The sequence below is a fragment of the Panulirus ornatus genome, chromosome 44 (assembly GCF_036320965.1).
Source record: "Panulirus ornatus isolate Po-2019 chromosome 44, ASM3632096v1, whole genome shotgun sequence".
NCBI classification, from domain to species: domain Eukaryota; kingdom Metazoa; phylum Arthropoda; class Malacostraca; order Decapoda; family Palinuridae; genus Panulirus; species Panulirus ornatus.
In genome coordinates, this window is record NC_092267.1 from 13,420,558 (window position 1) to 13,437,656 (window position 17,099).

General features: G+C 40.0%; 1 protein-coding gene across 1 annotated transcript in view; it reads left to right on the top strand.

The window, feature by feature from the left end:
• Positions 1–17,099, top strand: part of LOC139762756 (phenoloxidase 3-like) — a 43,406-nt gene that overhangs the window by 12,025 nt on the left and 14,282 nt on the right. The window contains exons 6-11 of the mRNA XM_071687864.1: positions 32–234; positions 443–593; positions 6,708–6,812; positions 6,935–7,117; positions 12,932–13,060; positions 13,437–13,622. Of these exons, the coding sequence (XP_071543965.1) occupies positions 32–234; positions 443–593; positions 6,708–6,812; positions 6,935–7,117; positions 12,932–13,060; positions 13,437–13,622 (957 nt within the window). The remainder of the gene's footprint in view (positions 1–31; positions 235–442; positions 594–6,707; positions 6,813–6,934; positions 7,118–12,931; positions 13,061–13,436; positions 13,623–17,099) is intronic.

The following is a 17,099-nucleotide window of genomic DNA, read 5'->3' on the forward strand; positions in this document are numbered from 1 at the left end:
AGCAGTAGTAACTAAATATTTTTCCTCTCAGACATCGCCAATTGTGCTTGAATATGGACCGGAATTCACGGGCACGAACATCAAGCCCGAGCATAGAGTATCATACTGGCGAGAGGACTATGGGTTTAACTCCCATCACTGGCATTGGCATGTTGTATTTCCTACTGGGTTGGGTGGAACTTTTGACCGCAAAGGTGAAATCTTCTTTTACATGCACCAGCAGATGCTTGCCAGGTAAGTGGGTCATTGAAAATGTTAACCTGTACCTAAAATTTTCTTTCTATACGAGGAATACAGTGGAATGCAAACCGCAGCAGAGCATTAGTTGTAGTTACCTTATTCTGTTTTCACAATTCTAAGCATATATTTGCATGATTAAAGTAGTTTGATTGTTGGACTTTCAAAACATATACATTATAGACATATTATTTCACCTTGCCAGGTATGATATGGAACGCCTTAGTGTAGGCCTCAGCCGCGTTGAAAAACTAGACAACTGGCGTGTTGTGGTCCCTGATGGTTACTTCTCCAAACTCACTGTCAACAATACTGGCAGGGCATGGGGATCCCGCCAAGATGACACCCTCTTGAAGGTAGGATTGTGGGACCTCCACCACAAATATGCTTACAGTCACTGCCTGTACTCAGTGTGTGGTGTCTCCCACCACAGCGTTACTGTACTTGTGTTGGGTTTATGGGACCCCTACCACAGTACTGCTAGTATTCAGTATGCTTGCCTTTAAGAGTGTTGTTATTAAGCGCATGGAAAGGACTGATAACAGAATACCTGATGATCCACAATAAGATTATCTATAAAAGATAAAACTATATATAGAGTTAGAAACAAGACAGCAGAGTTTGATTATTTAAAAATCTCAAAGAAACAAGACAGCAGAGTTTCATTATATAGAATCCCTAAGGAAAACACAATCTATTGTGTGAAATTATGGTTGTATTATAGATAACCGAAGGACCCTTCTTAATAGTCCACTGCAGCTTTCTGGCTGTGCTACATTCAGGAGCAGGGAAGTAGTGAACTCCTTTTGAGTGAAAAGCTTCTTTTAAGAGACTACTCCCTTCCATCACCTCGCTGAGTGTTCAAACAACAGAGGTATAAGTTTGGCAAGTATGCCTGGTGCATTGTATGTGAGGGTATTGATTTAAGAGGGTAAAGGCATCTACAGAGAATCAGACTTGGGGGGAGCAGTGTGGCTTGAGAAGTGGTAGACTTTGTGTGGATCAGGTTTTTGCTTTAAAGAATGTGTATGAGAAGTATTTAGTGAAACAAACAGATTTGTATTTATGTATGTGGAGAAAGGATATGATGGGGTTGATAGACATGCCATATAGAAAGTCTTAAGAATATATGGTTTGAAAAGTTTTTATAAAGGGCATATGGCATGTGTATGAGTAGGAAGATAGGAGAGTGAATGGTTCCAAGTGAATGTTGGTCTATGGCATAGGTATGTGATACCACCGTGGTTGTTCAATTTGTTTATGGAGGGGATGGTGAGAGAGGTAGATGAGAAGCTCTTGGAGAGAGGGGTGAGTATATTGTCTGTGGAGGATGAGAGGGCCTGTGAAGTTAATCAGTTATTGTTTGCTGATGATACAGCACGGGTGGCAGATTTGAGTGAGAAACTGCAGAAGTTGATGACTGATTGAGCAAAAGTATGTGAAAGGAGAGAGTTTAAGGACAGTTTAGTTAGAATGTGAGTTTGAATATAGAAAAATTGGAGGAAGTGAAGAGTTTTAGATATCTTGGAGTGAACATGGCAGTGAATGGAAGTATGGAAGCAGAAGTTAGTCATAGGATGGGGGAGGGGTGAAGGTTTTGGGAGTATTGAAGAATGTGTGGAAAGAGAAAATGTTATCTCAGAGGGCAAAAATGGATATGTATTGAGGAATAGTAGTTTCAGCAGTATTTTATGGATGTGAAATGTGGGCTGTAGATAGGGCTGCGTACAGGGGGTGGATGTGTTGGACATGGAATGGTTGAGAAGGAAATGAGTTGTGAGGTGCTTTGATTGAGTAAGTAATTAAAGGATAAGAGAAAAGTGTTAGTGAGATGTTAACCCCAGTATACCACATCGTTCCAGTTCACTCTATTCCTTGCACGCATTTCACCCTCCTGCATGTTCAGGCCCGATTGCTCAAAATCTTTTTCATTCCATCCTTCCACCTCCAGTTTGGTCTCCCACTTCTCGTTCCCTCCACCTCTGACACATATATCCTCTTTGTCAATCTTTCCTCACTCATTCTCTCCATGTGACCAAACCATTTCAAAACACCCTCTTCTGCTTTCTCAACCACACTCTTCTTATTTCTGCACATCTCTCTTACCCTTTCATTACTTACTCAATCAAACCACCTCACACCACATATTGTCCTCAAACATCTCATTTCCAACGCATCCACTCTCCTCCACACAACCCAATCTATAGCCCATGCCTCGCAACCATATAACATCGATGGAACCACTTTTCCTACAAACATGCCCATTTTTGCTTTCCTAGATATGTTCTCGCCTTCCACACATTCTTCAACGCTCCCAAAACTTTTGCCCCCTCCCCCACCATGTGATTCACTTCTGCTTCCATGGTTCCATCCGCTGCCAAATCCACTCCCAGATACCTAAAACACTTCACTTCCTCCAGTTTTTCTCCATTCAGACTTACCTCCCAATTAACTTGTCCCTCAACCCTACTGAACCTAATAACCTTGCTCTTATTCACATTTACTCTCAGCTTTCTTCTTTCACACACTTTACCAAACTCAGTTACCAACTTCTGCAGTTTCTTCACACACTTTACCAAACTCAGTTACCAACTTCTGCAGTCTCTTCACACTTTACCAAACTCAGTTACCAACTTCTGCAGTTTCTCACCTGAATCAACCACCAGTGCTGTATCATCAGTGAACAACAACACACTGCATACTTGCCCCTCTCTCCAAAACTCTTGCATTCACCTCCCTAACAACCCCATCCATAAACAAATTAAACAACCATGGAGGCATAATGCACCCCTGCCGCTAACTGACATTCACTGGGAACCAATCACTTTCCTCTCTTCCTACTCGTACACATGCCTTACATCCTTGATAAGAAAATATCACTGCTTCTAGCAACTTACCTCCCTCGCCATATACTCTTAGTACTTGTCACTAAGCATTTCTATCAACTCTATCATATGCCTTCTCCAGATCCATAAATACTACATACAAATCCATCTGTTTTTCTAAGTATTTCTCACATACATTCTTCAAAGCAAACACCTGATCCATACATCCTCCAACACTTCTTAAACCACACTGCTCTGCCCCAATCTGATGTTCTGTACATGCCTTTACCTTCTCAGTTAATACCCTCCCATATAATTTCCCAGGAATACTCAACAAACTTATGCCTCTGTAATTTGAACACTCACCCTTATCTCCTTTGCCTTTGTACAATGGCACTTTGCATGTATTCTGCCAATCCTCAGACACTTCCCCATGATCCATACATACATTGAATATCCTTACCAACCAATCAACAACACGGTCACCCTCTTTCTGAATAATTTCCACTGCAATACTTGATCACTATTTTCCATGTCAGCGAGGTAGTGTCAGGAAACAGACAAAGAACGACCCATCCACTCATATACACATATATATATATATATACATAAATGTTCATACATGCACGTATGTATACATATACATATCAACATATACACATACTCATACACAGACATGTACATATATACACGTGCACATATTCATGCTTGCTTGCTTTCATCTGTTCCTGGCACTACCCTGACCCACAGGAAACAGCACCACTACCTCCAGCTTCAGCAAGGTAGTGCCAGGAAAACAGAAAATGGAAAAAGGCCACATTCATTCACACTCAGTCTCTAGGTGTCATGTATAATGCACAAAAACCACAGCTCCATATCCACATCCAAGCCCCACAGACCTGTCCATGATTTACTCCAGATGTTCCACATACCCTGGTTCAGTCCATTGGCACTGGACTTGCATTCCCAGGACCCTTTTGTGAAGGGTATCCTAGTATCATATTGTGATATAATGAAAATGATATATGTGTAAGTGCTTCTGGACTCTGCTTGCTTAACATTGCACTGTGAGTAAAAAGTAACTCCTAGGGAGTACAGTCTTATCCAAGAAATTCTCACTCCAAAGGAGTCCATCATTTCCATGCTGCTGTAATGCAACAATAGAGTTGCAGGAGTTCATAGAAAAGGGGTCTAGGACCCTATATTTGTTTGCCATTTCCCATATTACCCTGAGAAACACTGGAATTGCAGTATAATGCTTTACTGCTGAATGGATTTTGGCGACTAATAGTAATGATGGTTTTTTTTATATGAAATAAAAGTTTTTGTCAATATGAGTATTGCTGATATTAGGAGTTATAGTAAAAGGATTAGAAATTAACAAACAAGCAGAGAATAAATGTAGGAAATAAAAGAAACAAGTAAGAAAGAGATTGAATTATGTTGGATACTGTAAGTACAAATAGACTGCTCAGAGGGATAAAGAAACAGAGTTTGTATGGCAAAAAGATAGAGGCAACAGCAGAGTATCACCTGACACAAAGCATATGAAGGTTGATTGGAACAACAGTGAAAAATAGTATTTTAGATAATTGTGTATAAAGATGACTAAGCATGAGTTTATAACAAAATCTGCTGATGATCATGTTTGTTTCTTGGGAATGTTGATAATGGAATGAATAAAGTTATAAATCATAGTGTGGATAGTATTTTAGAAAAAATACTAATATATAGCTATGTAATTTTCCTTTAGTCTTTTGGAGAATCTGTTTAGCGAAGGTAATGTAATTTGATCACATCTGGAATATTGCCTGTGGTTTGGACCCTTTATGACCTAAAGAGAGATGGCTGATGGTCATCCTCTTATAAAGTGTTCTCAAGTTATTTTAACACTGTTTTTGGTATGGATGGGATATACTAGTTTGGTGTGAGTACATTTACTTGCAAATCATCATCTAACTATATCAGGAAGTTTAACAATGTTCAGGGATTCAAAGAGTGGGAGGGTGTTTACCATGTACAGAGCATCAGATTGGGGAAGAGCAGTGCGGTTTCAGAAGTGGTAGAGGATGTGTGGATCAGGTGTTTGCTTTGAAGAATGTATGTGAGAAATACTTAGAAAAGCAAATGGATTTGTATGTAGCATTTATGGATCTGGAGAAGGCATATGATAGAGTTGATAGAGATGCTCTGTGGAAGGTATTAAGAATATATGGTGTGGGAGGCAAGTTGTTAGAAGCAGTGAAAAGTTTTTATCGAGGATGTAAGGCATGTGTACGTGTAGGAAGAGAGGAAAGTGATTGGTTCTCAGTGAGTGTAGGTTTGCGGCAGGGGTGTGTGATGTCTCCATGGTTGTTTAATTTGTTTATGGATGGGGTTGTTAGGGAGGTAAATGCAAGAGTCCTGGAAAGAGGGGCAAGTATGAAGTCTGTTGGGGATGAGAGAGCTTGGGAAGTGAGTCAGTTGTTGTTCGCTGATGATACAGCGCTGGTGGCTGATTCATGTGAGAAACTGCAGAAGCTGGTGACTGAGTTTGGTAAAGTGTGTGGAAGAAGAAAGTTAAGAGTAAATGTGAATAAGAGCAAGGTTATTAGGTACAGTAGGGTTGAGGGTCAAGTCAATTGGGAGGTGAGTTTGAATGGAGAAAAACTGGAGGAAGTGAAGTGTTTTAGATATCTGGGAGTGGATCTGTCAGCGGATGGAACCATGGAAGCGGAAGTGGATCATAGGGTGGGGGAGGGGGCGAAAATTTTGGGAGCCTTGAAAAATGTGTGGAAGTCGAGAACATTATCTCGGAAAGCAAAAATGGGTATGTTTGAAGGAATAGTGGTTCCAACAATGTTGTATGGTTGCGAGGCGTGGGCTATGGATAGAGTTGTGCGCAGGAGGATGGATGTGCTGGAAATGAGATGTTTGAGGACAATGTGTGGTGTGAGGTGGTTTGATCGAGTAAGTAACGTAAGGGTAAGAGAGATGTGTGGAAATAAAAAGAGCGTGGTTGAGAGAGCAGAAGAGGGTGTTTTGAAATGGTTTGGGCACATGGAGAGAATGAGTGAGGAAAGATTGACCAAGAGGATATATGTGTCGGAGGTGGAGGGAACGAGGAGAAGAGGGAGACCAAATTGGAGGTGGAAAGATGGAGTGAAAAAGATTTTGTGTGATCGGGGCCTGAACATGCAGGAGGGTGAAAGGAGGGCAAGGAATAGAGTGAATTGGAGCGATGTGGTATACAGGGGTTGACGTGCTGTCAGTGGATTGAATCAAGGCATGTGAAGCGTCTGGGGTAAACCATGGAAAGCTGTGTAGGTATGTATATTTGCGTGTGTGGACGTGTGTATGTACGTGTGTATGGGGGTTGGGCCATTTCTTTCGTCTGTTTCCTCGCGCTACCTCGCAAACGCGGGAGACAGCGACAAAGTATAAAAAAAAAAAAAAAAAAAAAAAAAAAAAGATGTTTGTAATTCTTCTAGTGCTTTGCTCAAGTTCCTTTGGTTGTAAGTGCATACATTTTGTTTTCCTAATGAATGCATAGTACATGAGATGATGGCAGATTACAGAGAAACTAAGGTTATCGTATATTTATATGACTTATGTTATTGCCACATGTAAGAGATATATGTAATATCACACATTGTTTTGCTCCAGGACGTGAGACGTGCTGACCTAGGCATAGATTCTTTGGACATCACAGATATGGAAAACTGGCGCAGCCGATTGATGACTGCCATCTCCCAAGGGTTTATAACTGATGTAAGTTATATTGTTGGTATGCTCATAATTCCATGTTAATTCCATCTGGCTGAAGCATGTTATAGATGTTATACTGATTTTAGTCTATATCCATTGATCAGCAAGCTTTTGTTTCTCCCCAGAGGAATGGTGAAAAAGTAATCTTGTCAGATAATGTTACATCTGGGAAGCGGGGAATCGATATACTGGGTGACTTGGTTGAGGCAGATAGTGTTCTGACCATTAATGGCGCCTTCTATGGTGATATCCATAACATGGGTCATGTCCTTATTTCACTTGCACATGACTACAACAATGCCCATAGGGTAAGTAGATTTTCTTAGGTTTAAAGTATCATAATGTTCTAAAGTACACCAAACTAAAGAATGAGACTATGTTTCACAAATGATCATATTAGGATATTTATGGAATTATTGTTCTTTTAAGTACTGGACAGAGCATGTCATTGGCACAGTCATAACCGGTGTTACTCCTCAGACCATATTGTTTGCACCGTCATAACTACCATTACTGCTTAGAGCATATGGTTTATGCACTCTTACTTGCTACTACTACTACTTCTCAGACCATATTGCTTGCAATCATAAGTACTAATATTGCTCAGACCATGTTGCTTGCACTACTGTTTGGAGCATATTATTTACACATGAATAGTTACTACTATTTCTGCTCAGAGCATGTTGTTTATAGCCGTAACTACCACAACTGCTCTGAGCATATTGTTTATGCTGTCATAAGTACTATTATTGGTCAAAGCATTGTATTTGCACTCATTACTGATACTAGTACCAGCACTACTATTACTGGTCAGAGTATAATGCTTACACAGTCATAACTGCTAATGCTTGACAGAGCATACTGTTGACAGGGATATAACTACTACTACTACAACTGGTCAAAGCATAGTTTTTACACTCAGAACTACTACTGGTCACAGCATATTGTTTACACAGATATGGTCACTGCTACTGGTCAGAGCATACTGTTTATGCACATAACTACTACCACTGGTCAGAGCATATTGTTTACACAGACACACAGACATAACTACTACAGCTGGTCAGGGCATATTATTTTTGCAGATGTAAGTACTTTTTCTGGTAAGAAAATATTGCTTACAGAGCCAAAAGGATTAAACTGCCTCAGCCAACTATAATGAAAGAATCCTTCAGAAGTGAGGGTTTGTGCACTTTAGACATTTTTGTTGATTTGTGTAAGGCATTGCTCTTGCTGAAATTATATATAACTCCCCTATCCTTGGGATAGGGAAGAAAGAATACATATTCCCCGCGTGTTGTAGAAGGTGACTAAAGGGGGCAGGAACGGGGGGCTAGAAACCCTCCTCCCTTGTATTAAAATTTCTAAAAGGGGAAACAGAAGGACTCAAGTAGGGAGTGCTCATCCTCCTTGAAGGCTCAGATTGGGGTGTCTGAATGTGTGTGGATGACACCAAGATGAGAAGAAGGAGAGATAGATAATATGTTTGAGGAAAGGAACCTGGATGCTTTGGTTCCGAGTGAAATAAAGCTCAAGGCTAAAGGGGAAGAGTGGTTTGGGAATGTCTTGGGAGTAAAATCAGGGGTTGGTGAGAGGACAAGAGCAAAGGAAGGAGTAGCACTACTCCTGAAGCAGGAGTTGAGGGAGTATGTGATAGAGTGTAAGAAAGCAAACTCTAGATTGATATGGGTAAAACTGAAAGTGAATAGAGAGATGGGTGCTTATTGGTGCTGTGTACCTGGTCTTAAGAATATAGGTCATGAGAGGCAAGTGTTTTGGGAGCAGCTGAGTCTGTGTCAGCAGCTTTGATGCATGATGCCGGGTTGTAGTGATGGGTGATTTGAATATTAAGGTGAGTAATGTGGCAGTTGAGGGTATAATTGGTGTACATGAGGTGCTCAATATTGTAAGTGGAAATGGTGAAGAGCTTGTGGATTCGTGTGCTGAAAAAGAACTGGTGATTAAGAATACCTGGTTTAAAAAGAGAGATTTACATATGTAAGTAGGAGAGACGGTCAAAGGGCATTATTAGATTACATGTTAATTGATGGGCGTGTTAAAGTGAGACTTTCGGATGTTAATGTTCTGAGAAGGGCAGTGGAGGGATGTCTGATCACTATCTTGTGGAGGTAAAGGTGAGGATTTGTAGAGGTTTTCAGAGAAGAAGAGAGAATGTTGGGGTGAAGAGAGTGGTGAGAGTAAGTGAGCTTGGAAAGGAGATTTGTGTGAGGAAGTACCAGGAGAGGTTGAGTGTAGAATGGCAAAAGGTGAGAGCAAATGATATGAGCGGAGTGGGGGAGGAATGGGATGTATTTAGGGAAGTAGTGATAGCTAGCGCAAAAGATGCATATGGCATGAGAAAGGTGGGAGGTGGGCAGATGGTATTACAGTGGAATTTATTAAAAAAGGGGGTGACTGTGTTATTGACTGGCTGGTAAGGATATTCATTGTATGTATGGATCATGGTGAAGTGCCTGAGGATTGGCAAAATGCATGCATAATGTCACTGTACAAAGGCAAAGGGGATAAAGGTGAGTGTTCAAATTACAGAGGCATAAGTTTGTTGAGTATTCCTGGGAAATTATATTGGAGGTTATTGATTGAGAGGGTAAAGGCATGTACAGAGCATCAGATTGGGGAAGAGCAGTTTGGTTTCAGAAGTGTTAGAGGATGTGTGGATCAGGTGTTTGCTTTGAAGAATGTATGTGAGAAATACTGGGAAAAACAGATGGATTTGTATTTAGCATTAATGGATCTGGAGAAGGCATATGATAGGGTTGATAGAGATGCTTTGTGGAAGGTTTTAAGAGTATATGATGTGGGAGATAAGTTGCTAGAAGCAGTGAAAAGTTTTTACCAAGGATGTAAAGCATGTGTAAGAGTAGGAAGATAGAAAAGTGATTGGTTCCCAGTCAATGTCAGTTTGCAGCAGGGGTGCATGATGTCTCCATGGTTGTTTAATTTGTTTATGGATAGGGTGGTTATGGAAGTGAATGCAAGGGTTTTATAGAGAGGGGCAAGTATGCAGTATGTTGTGGATGAAAGGGCTTGGGTCAGTTGTTGTTCACTGATGATACAGCACTGGTGGCTGATTCAGGTGAGAAACTGCAGAAGTTGGTGACTGAACTTGGTAAAGTGTGTGAAAGGAGAAAGATGAGAGTAAATGTGAATAAGAGCAAGGTTATTAGCTTCAGTATGATTGAGGGGCAAGTTAATTGGGGGTAAGTATGAAAAGCAAATGGATTTGTATGTAGCATTTATGGATCTGGAGAAGGCATATGATAGAGTTGATAGAGATGCTCTGTGGAAGGTATTAAGAATATATGGTGTGGGAGGCAAGTTGTTAGAAGCAGTGAAAAGTTTTTATCGAGGATGTAAGGCATGTGTACGTGTAGGAAGAGAGGAAAGTGATTGGTTCTCAGTGAATGTAGGTTTGCAGCAGGGGTGTGTGATGTCTTCATGGTTGTTTAATTTGTTTATGGATGGGGTTGTTAGGGAGGTAAATGCAAGAGTCTTGGAAAGAGGGGCAAGTATGAAGTCTGTTGGGGATGAGAGAGCTTGGGAAGTGAGTCAGTTGTTGTTCGCTGATGATACAGCGCTGGTGGCGGATTCATGTGAGAAACTGCAGAAGCTGGTGACGGAGTTTGGTAAAGTGTGTGGAAGAAGAAAGTTAAGAGTAAATGTGAATAAGAGCAAGGTTATTAGGTACAGTAGGGTTGAGGGTCAAGTCAATTGGGAGGTGAGTTTGAATGGAGAAAAACTGGAGGAAGTGAAGTGTTTTAGATATCTGGGAGTGGATCTGTCAGCGGATGGAACCATGGAAGCGGAAGTGGATCATAGGGTGGGGGAGGGGGCGAAAATTTTGGGAGCCTTGAAAAATGTGTGGAAGTCGAGAACATTATCCCAGAAAGCAAAAATGGGTATGTTTGAAGGAATAGTGCTTCCAACAATGTTGTATGGTTGCGAGGCGTGGGCTATGGATAGAGTTGTGCGCAGGAGGATGGATGTGCTGGAAATGAGATGTTTGAGGACAATGTGTGGTGTGAGGTGGTTTGATCGAGTAAGTAACGTAAAGGTAAGAGAGATGTGTGGAAATAAAAAGAGCGTGGTTGAGAGAGCAGAAGAGGGTGTTTTGAAATGGTTTGGGCACATGGAGAGAATGAGTGAGGAAAGATTGACCAAGAGGATATATATGTGTCGGAGGTGGAGGGAACGAGGAGAAGAGGGAGACCAAATTGGAGGTGGAAAGATGGAGTGAAAAGGATTTTGTGTGATCTGGGCCTGAACATGCAGGAGGGTGAAAGGAGGGCAAGGAATAGAGTGAATTGGAGCGATGTGGTATACAGGGGTTGACGTGCTGTCAGTGGATTGAATCAAGGCATGTGAAGCGTCCGGGGTAAACCATGGAAAGCTGTGTAGGTATGTATATTTGCGTGTGTGGACGTGTGTATGTACATGTGTATGGGGGGGGGTTGGGCCATTTCTTTCGTCTGTTTCCTTGCGCTACCTCGCAAACGCGGGAGACAGCAACAAAGTATAAAAAAAAAAAAAAAAAAAAAAAAGTATGAATGGAAAAAACTGAAGGAAGTGAAGTGTTTTAGATATCTGGGAGTGGACTTAGCAGTGGATGGAACCATGAAAGCGGAATTGAGTCACAGGATGGGAGAGGGGGCAAAGGTTCTGGGAGTGTTGAAAAATGTGTGAAAGGCAAGAATGTTATCTCAGAGAGCAAAAATGGATGTTTGAAGGAATAGTGGTTCCAACAATGTTATATGGTTGCGAGGCATGGGCTGTAGATGTGGTTGTGTGGAGGAGGGTGGGTGTTTTGGAAAGGAAATGTTTGATGACATTATGTTGTGTGAGGTGGTTTGATCAAGTAAGTAATGAAAGTGTAAGAGGGTTGTGTGGTGATAAAAAGTGTGGTTGAGAGAGCAGAAGAGGGTGTGTTGAAATGGTTTGGACGAATGGAGAGAATGAGTGAGGGAAGATTGACAAAGAAGATATCTGTGTGTCAGAGGTGGAGGGAAGAAGGAGAAGCGAGGAGGTGGAAGGATGGAGTGAAAAAGATTTTGAGCAATCAGGGCCTGAACTTACAGGATGAAGAAAGGAGTGCAAGAAATAGAGTGAATTGGAACGATGTGGTATACTGGGGTCAATGTGCTGTCATTGGATTGAACCAGGGCATGTGAAGCATCTGGGGTAAACCATGGAAAGGTCTGTAGGGCCTGGATATGGAAAGGGAGCTGTGGTTCCAGTACATTACACATGATGGCTGGAGACTGAGTATGAACTAATGTGGCCTTTTTGTCTTTTCCTGGTGCTGTTTCCTGTGTGGCGGGGTGGCAGCAGGTATGAATATGTACATGTGTATTTATGTTTATGTTTGTGTATGTATATTTATGCATTTATTGAAATGTGTAGGTATGTATATGTGCGTGTATGGGCGTTTATGTATATATATATATATATATATATATATATATGTGTGTGTGTGTGTATGTGGTGGGTTGGGCCATTCTTCTTCTGTTTACTTGCACTACCTCACTTATGTGGGAAACAGCGATTAGGTATAATAATAATGATAATAATAATAGTGATAGTAATTATGTTAGATAAGAATGTGAATAACCAGTAAAGATAAACATTTGTAAATTATTCACTTCTGGTTATCTGTAGACTTGCAGCTGTCAGAATTAAATGAAAGTTTCCTTCTGATTGGATTTTTTATGGATGATAATGATGTTACTCACATGCATGCTGTAGGCCTTATGAATCTGCCTTCATCACATATTTAGCCATTTGCATGTCATTATTATTATTATTATACTTTGTCGCTGTCTCCCGCGTTTGTGAGGTAGCGCTTTTCACTCTGACATCTCATGGTTTCCTTATACATATTCCTCCTTATGCCACTTTGGTGTATTTTGTGCATTTCAAAATTCAGTTATTTTTCTTGTAATGCCAGAAAAAATTGTCTTGAATCTGTGGAAGTATATAATTTCCAATGTGTTTGATATTTATATACATGGGTTAGAAGATATAGCTAGGGGCATAAAACTTAATTGTATTGCAATTATCTTTTTAGTAAAGATAAAGTGTAATTATGTGTGTCATTATTACAGGAGGAACCAGGTGTAATGTTTGGGCCATCAACATCTGCAAGGGATCCAGTTTTTTATCGCTGGCACAAATTTGTTGATGACATCTTTGAGCAGTATAAGCTAACACAGACACCTTATACAGTGGAGGATGTAAGTGTGAAACACCATTGGCATCCAGGCAAAGTCCCAACAACATATGATTGGAGGCTAGGAGTTATTTCTAAGCCTTTATGTATTGTCATGGTTCTTTTTGTTTCTATACAACTGTGGGTAACTTGAAACATTTATTTTATACATTTCAATTAAGTTTTTGTTGATTGAAAGAATCATATTTGAATAAGCAGCAGCATTATTTTAAAAAATTAGAGAATATGAGTAGGTTCAGAGTACTTCAGGCTAAGTATCATAGATGATTAAATATATTTATTGTAAAATCATATAATGCAAATTTTTTGTATTTTGAAGCAGGCCAAACTTATTAGTTGTCTTGAGCAGAATGTAATTCTTATTCACCTTTCTTTGTCAGCTCTCTCTTCCAGATGTGATAGTGAATCGAGCGAGTGTTATAAGAAATAATGAGGCCAATACTTTAACAACTGGTTTCTCAGTTAGGGAGTTTGAAACTAGTCGAGGCCTTGACTTCAACTCCCGTGTCTCTATGATATTGCGCATGACTCACATGGACTCTGCTCCCTTTGATTACCATATCCATGTAAGTGCTGTATTCAGAACTAGAATTACTGATTCTTTGATTTGCGTTAACTAGGAAATTTGAGTTGTAGCATGTACATTCACACACCCCAGACATCAGCATACAGAATATCTATTCCCTGTTCTACACTATATCTGTGTCCAACTATCTGTCTGTATCTCTGATACCTGTTCCCTTCTGCAACTCCCTCACAGGGATGCCCACAGCAGTATAGTCTTCATAACTAGTGAACTCCAGTACCACTTCGTAGTCTGTAGTGCCTCACCCTTTATAGGCCACTGGCCAAGGACAATTTTAGTGCAGTGTTTGCAAAGGCTCCTGCATAAAATTACTACTGACTGCTTCTAGCTCAAAAATCTGATCCATATTACACTCTTTCTGTTTATACTTTTTCAACTTGACATCATTGACAAAGTATGGGTTTTTTCCTATTTATGCTTTGTAGTTTTTGTGTTTATGCCTTTTCAAATGGAGAAAATTTTAAACTGTTAGTGAGCAGAGACACCTTGTCTGTCCTACATGAAACGAGTCATCTGCTAGATGAAGAGGTAGAAAATCCTCCTTCATAGTTTCAGTTTATTGCCTTGGTAATGTCTCCAATCCTTACTGAAATATTGATGGGTTTGGAACAAAGTATTTTGGTGAAATGCTTGCCTAAACGATTGACTAAGAAGATAAGCATATAATTGATAAAAAAGTTGTGGTATAGAATGAATTCATTCTGCAGTTACTACAGAATGAATGTTGCATATACTATACAGTCTGTAGGGTTCATGATTATTTCTATCTATCTGTATCTCTGATGCCTGTTCCAAAGTAGAACTCACTCAAGGGGGTAGCCATGGCAGTAGAGTCTCCGTAACTAGTGAACTTCATTGCCATTTTTAGTCTTTAGTGCCTCTTTAGAGGGCAACTCTAGCACGATGTTTTCAGAGGATCCTACTTAATGTTTCTGCTAGTTATTTCTATCTAATATTTCTTCCTAATATTCATACCTACCACTTCAGCCTATTGTTTCTACCTAATGCTTCTGCCTAAATGTTCTTACCTGCTACTTTTATCTACTGCTCTTGCCATTTTGCAAAAGGCAAGGCTAGCACATAGTGCTTACTGCAAGAAAATCTAGAGATACAAAGAGTGAGTGATGTGAATTAAGTGTTGTCAAGTGTTATGTATGACAAGGAGAGATTGTGTGTTTGTGGACCAAATGCCAGTAGTCCACATGTGGATGAGGCAGAAAGAAAAGACCACTACTTGCATCAGAGGAGTGCATCTTGATAACCACTGAAGTTCTGGCTTACTCCACAGCCTTTACTGACTTTCACAATACCTAGGCATTAGTACTGATAATATACTTTTCTGGTCATTGGCTGCCTACCAGCTAATACCTAATATTGGTTTTTAATAATGTCTGCAAGGTAATCAAAGTATTTGTCAGTCAGATTTATTTTAGGTTTCTGTAGAAAGATTCAAATTAAAAGGATAGTGAGTAATGGGATGAGAAAATGAAGTTCTTAGTGAAAGAGAAGAGAGAGTCATATGGGTGATACTTACAGGGAAAGATTGCAAATGACTGGGAGCTGTATAAGAATAAGCAGCAGGAGGTAAAGAGGAAAGGGCAGGGGTTGAAGAAGAGGGTATATGAAAGTTGGGATGCACAGTTATTAGTAAACTTCAGGGAAAATAAGATGTTTTGAAAGGATGTTAATAGTATGCAAAAAACAAGAGAACAAATGGAAATAGTGGTGAAGGGGGCAAACGGGGAAGTGGTAATAGGTTGAGATGAAGGTAGGAGGATATGGAATGAATATTTTAATTGACTGTTGAATGTGATTGATGATAAGGTGGTAGAGGTAGAGTGTGTGGTTTAGGATATTATGCAAAGTGAGAGTCAAGATAAGTGGTTTGGTGAAGTAAGAAGAGGTAGTGAAAGCCTTGCATAAGACGAAACGTCAGCAAGGCTGCTAGAGTGGATGGTATTGTCATTGGATTTCTTAAGAAAGGGAATGACTGTGTTGTTGATTGGTTCAATAGGATTTTCATTGTATGTATGGGTCCTGGTGAGGTACATGAGAATTTACAGAATGCATGTATAATGTCATTGCATAAAGGCAAGGGGTGTAAAGATGAGTGTTCAAATTACAGAAGTATAAATTAGTTGAATGTACCTAGTAAATTCCTACCATGGTAGTAGCAGTAAATAGAAATAGTAGGCTGGAACATTTAGGCAAGAGCATTAGATTGTAATAGTTGATAGGAGCATTAGATAGGAGTAGTCAGTAGGAACATTAGGTAGGAGCATCAGCAAACAATGCTGTAGAGTTGCCCTCTGCCAGTGGCCTGTTAATAGTGAGGCACTAAAAGCCAAGAAGTGGTGCTGGAGTTCACTTGTTATGGTGACTATTGCTGTAGCCACCCCGTTGAAGGAATTCCAATTGGAACAAGTGTCAGTGACATAGATAAATAGATAGACCTGGTAAGTTGTTTCGGAGAGTAGTTGGTTGAGAGGGTTAGGGCATATAAAGAGTATCAGATTTGAAGGAAACAGTGTGGTTTCAGAAGTGGTAGAGGATGTATGGTTCAGGTGTTTATTTCAAAGAATGTATGTGAGAAATACTTAGAGAACCAGATGATTTGTATTTGGTAGTTATGAATCTAGAGAAAGCAATGATAGGGTTTACAAAGATGCCTTGTGGAAAGTGATGAGAATGTTATGTTGTAGGTGGAAAGCTGCTAGAAGCAGTGATAATTTTTTTTCAAGGGTGTATTACATTTGTACAAATAGGAAGAGAGGTGAGTGAATGATTCCAAATGAAGGTTGGTCTATGGTAGGTGTGTATGATGTCTCTATGGCTGTTTAATCTGTTATAAGTATGTATTCTGTTGGGGATGAAGGGGGCATAGGAGTTGAGTCATTTGTTGTTTACTGATGACATATCTCTGTTGGCACATTCAAATGAGAACTTGTAATATTGGTGACCGAGTTTGGTAGTGTGTGAAAGGAGGAAATTGAGAGTGAATGTGAATAAAAGCAAGGTTATTATTATTAGTAGGGTAGAGGGATGTGAATTTGAATGGAGAGAAATTGGAGGAAGTGAATGTTTTAGATATCTGGAAGTGGACATGGTGGCAAATGGAACCATGGATGAGGAAGCAAGCCATAGGAAGGGTAAGGGGCCAAAGGTTTTAGGAGAATTGAAGAATGTATGGAATAAGAGGTTGTTATCTGGGAGAACTAAAATGGGCACATGTGAAGGCATATTAGTTCCAACACTATTATATGGTTGCGAGACATGAGTTATGGATAACGATATGCAGAAGGATGGTAGATGTGTTGGAAATGAAATGTTTGAGAACAGTATATGGTGTGGGATGATTTGATTAAATGATAAAAGGGTAAGAGAGAGGTATTGCACTAAAAGGAGTGTGCTTTAGAGTGGTTTGGACAAATAGAGGGAATGAGTGAGGAAAGGTTGA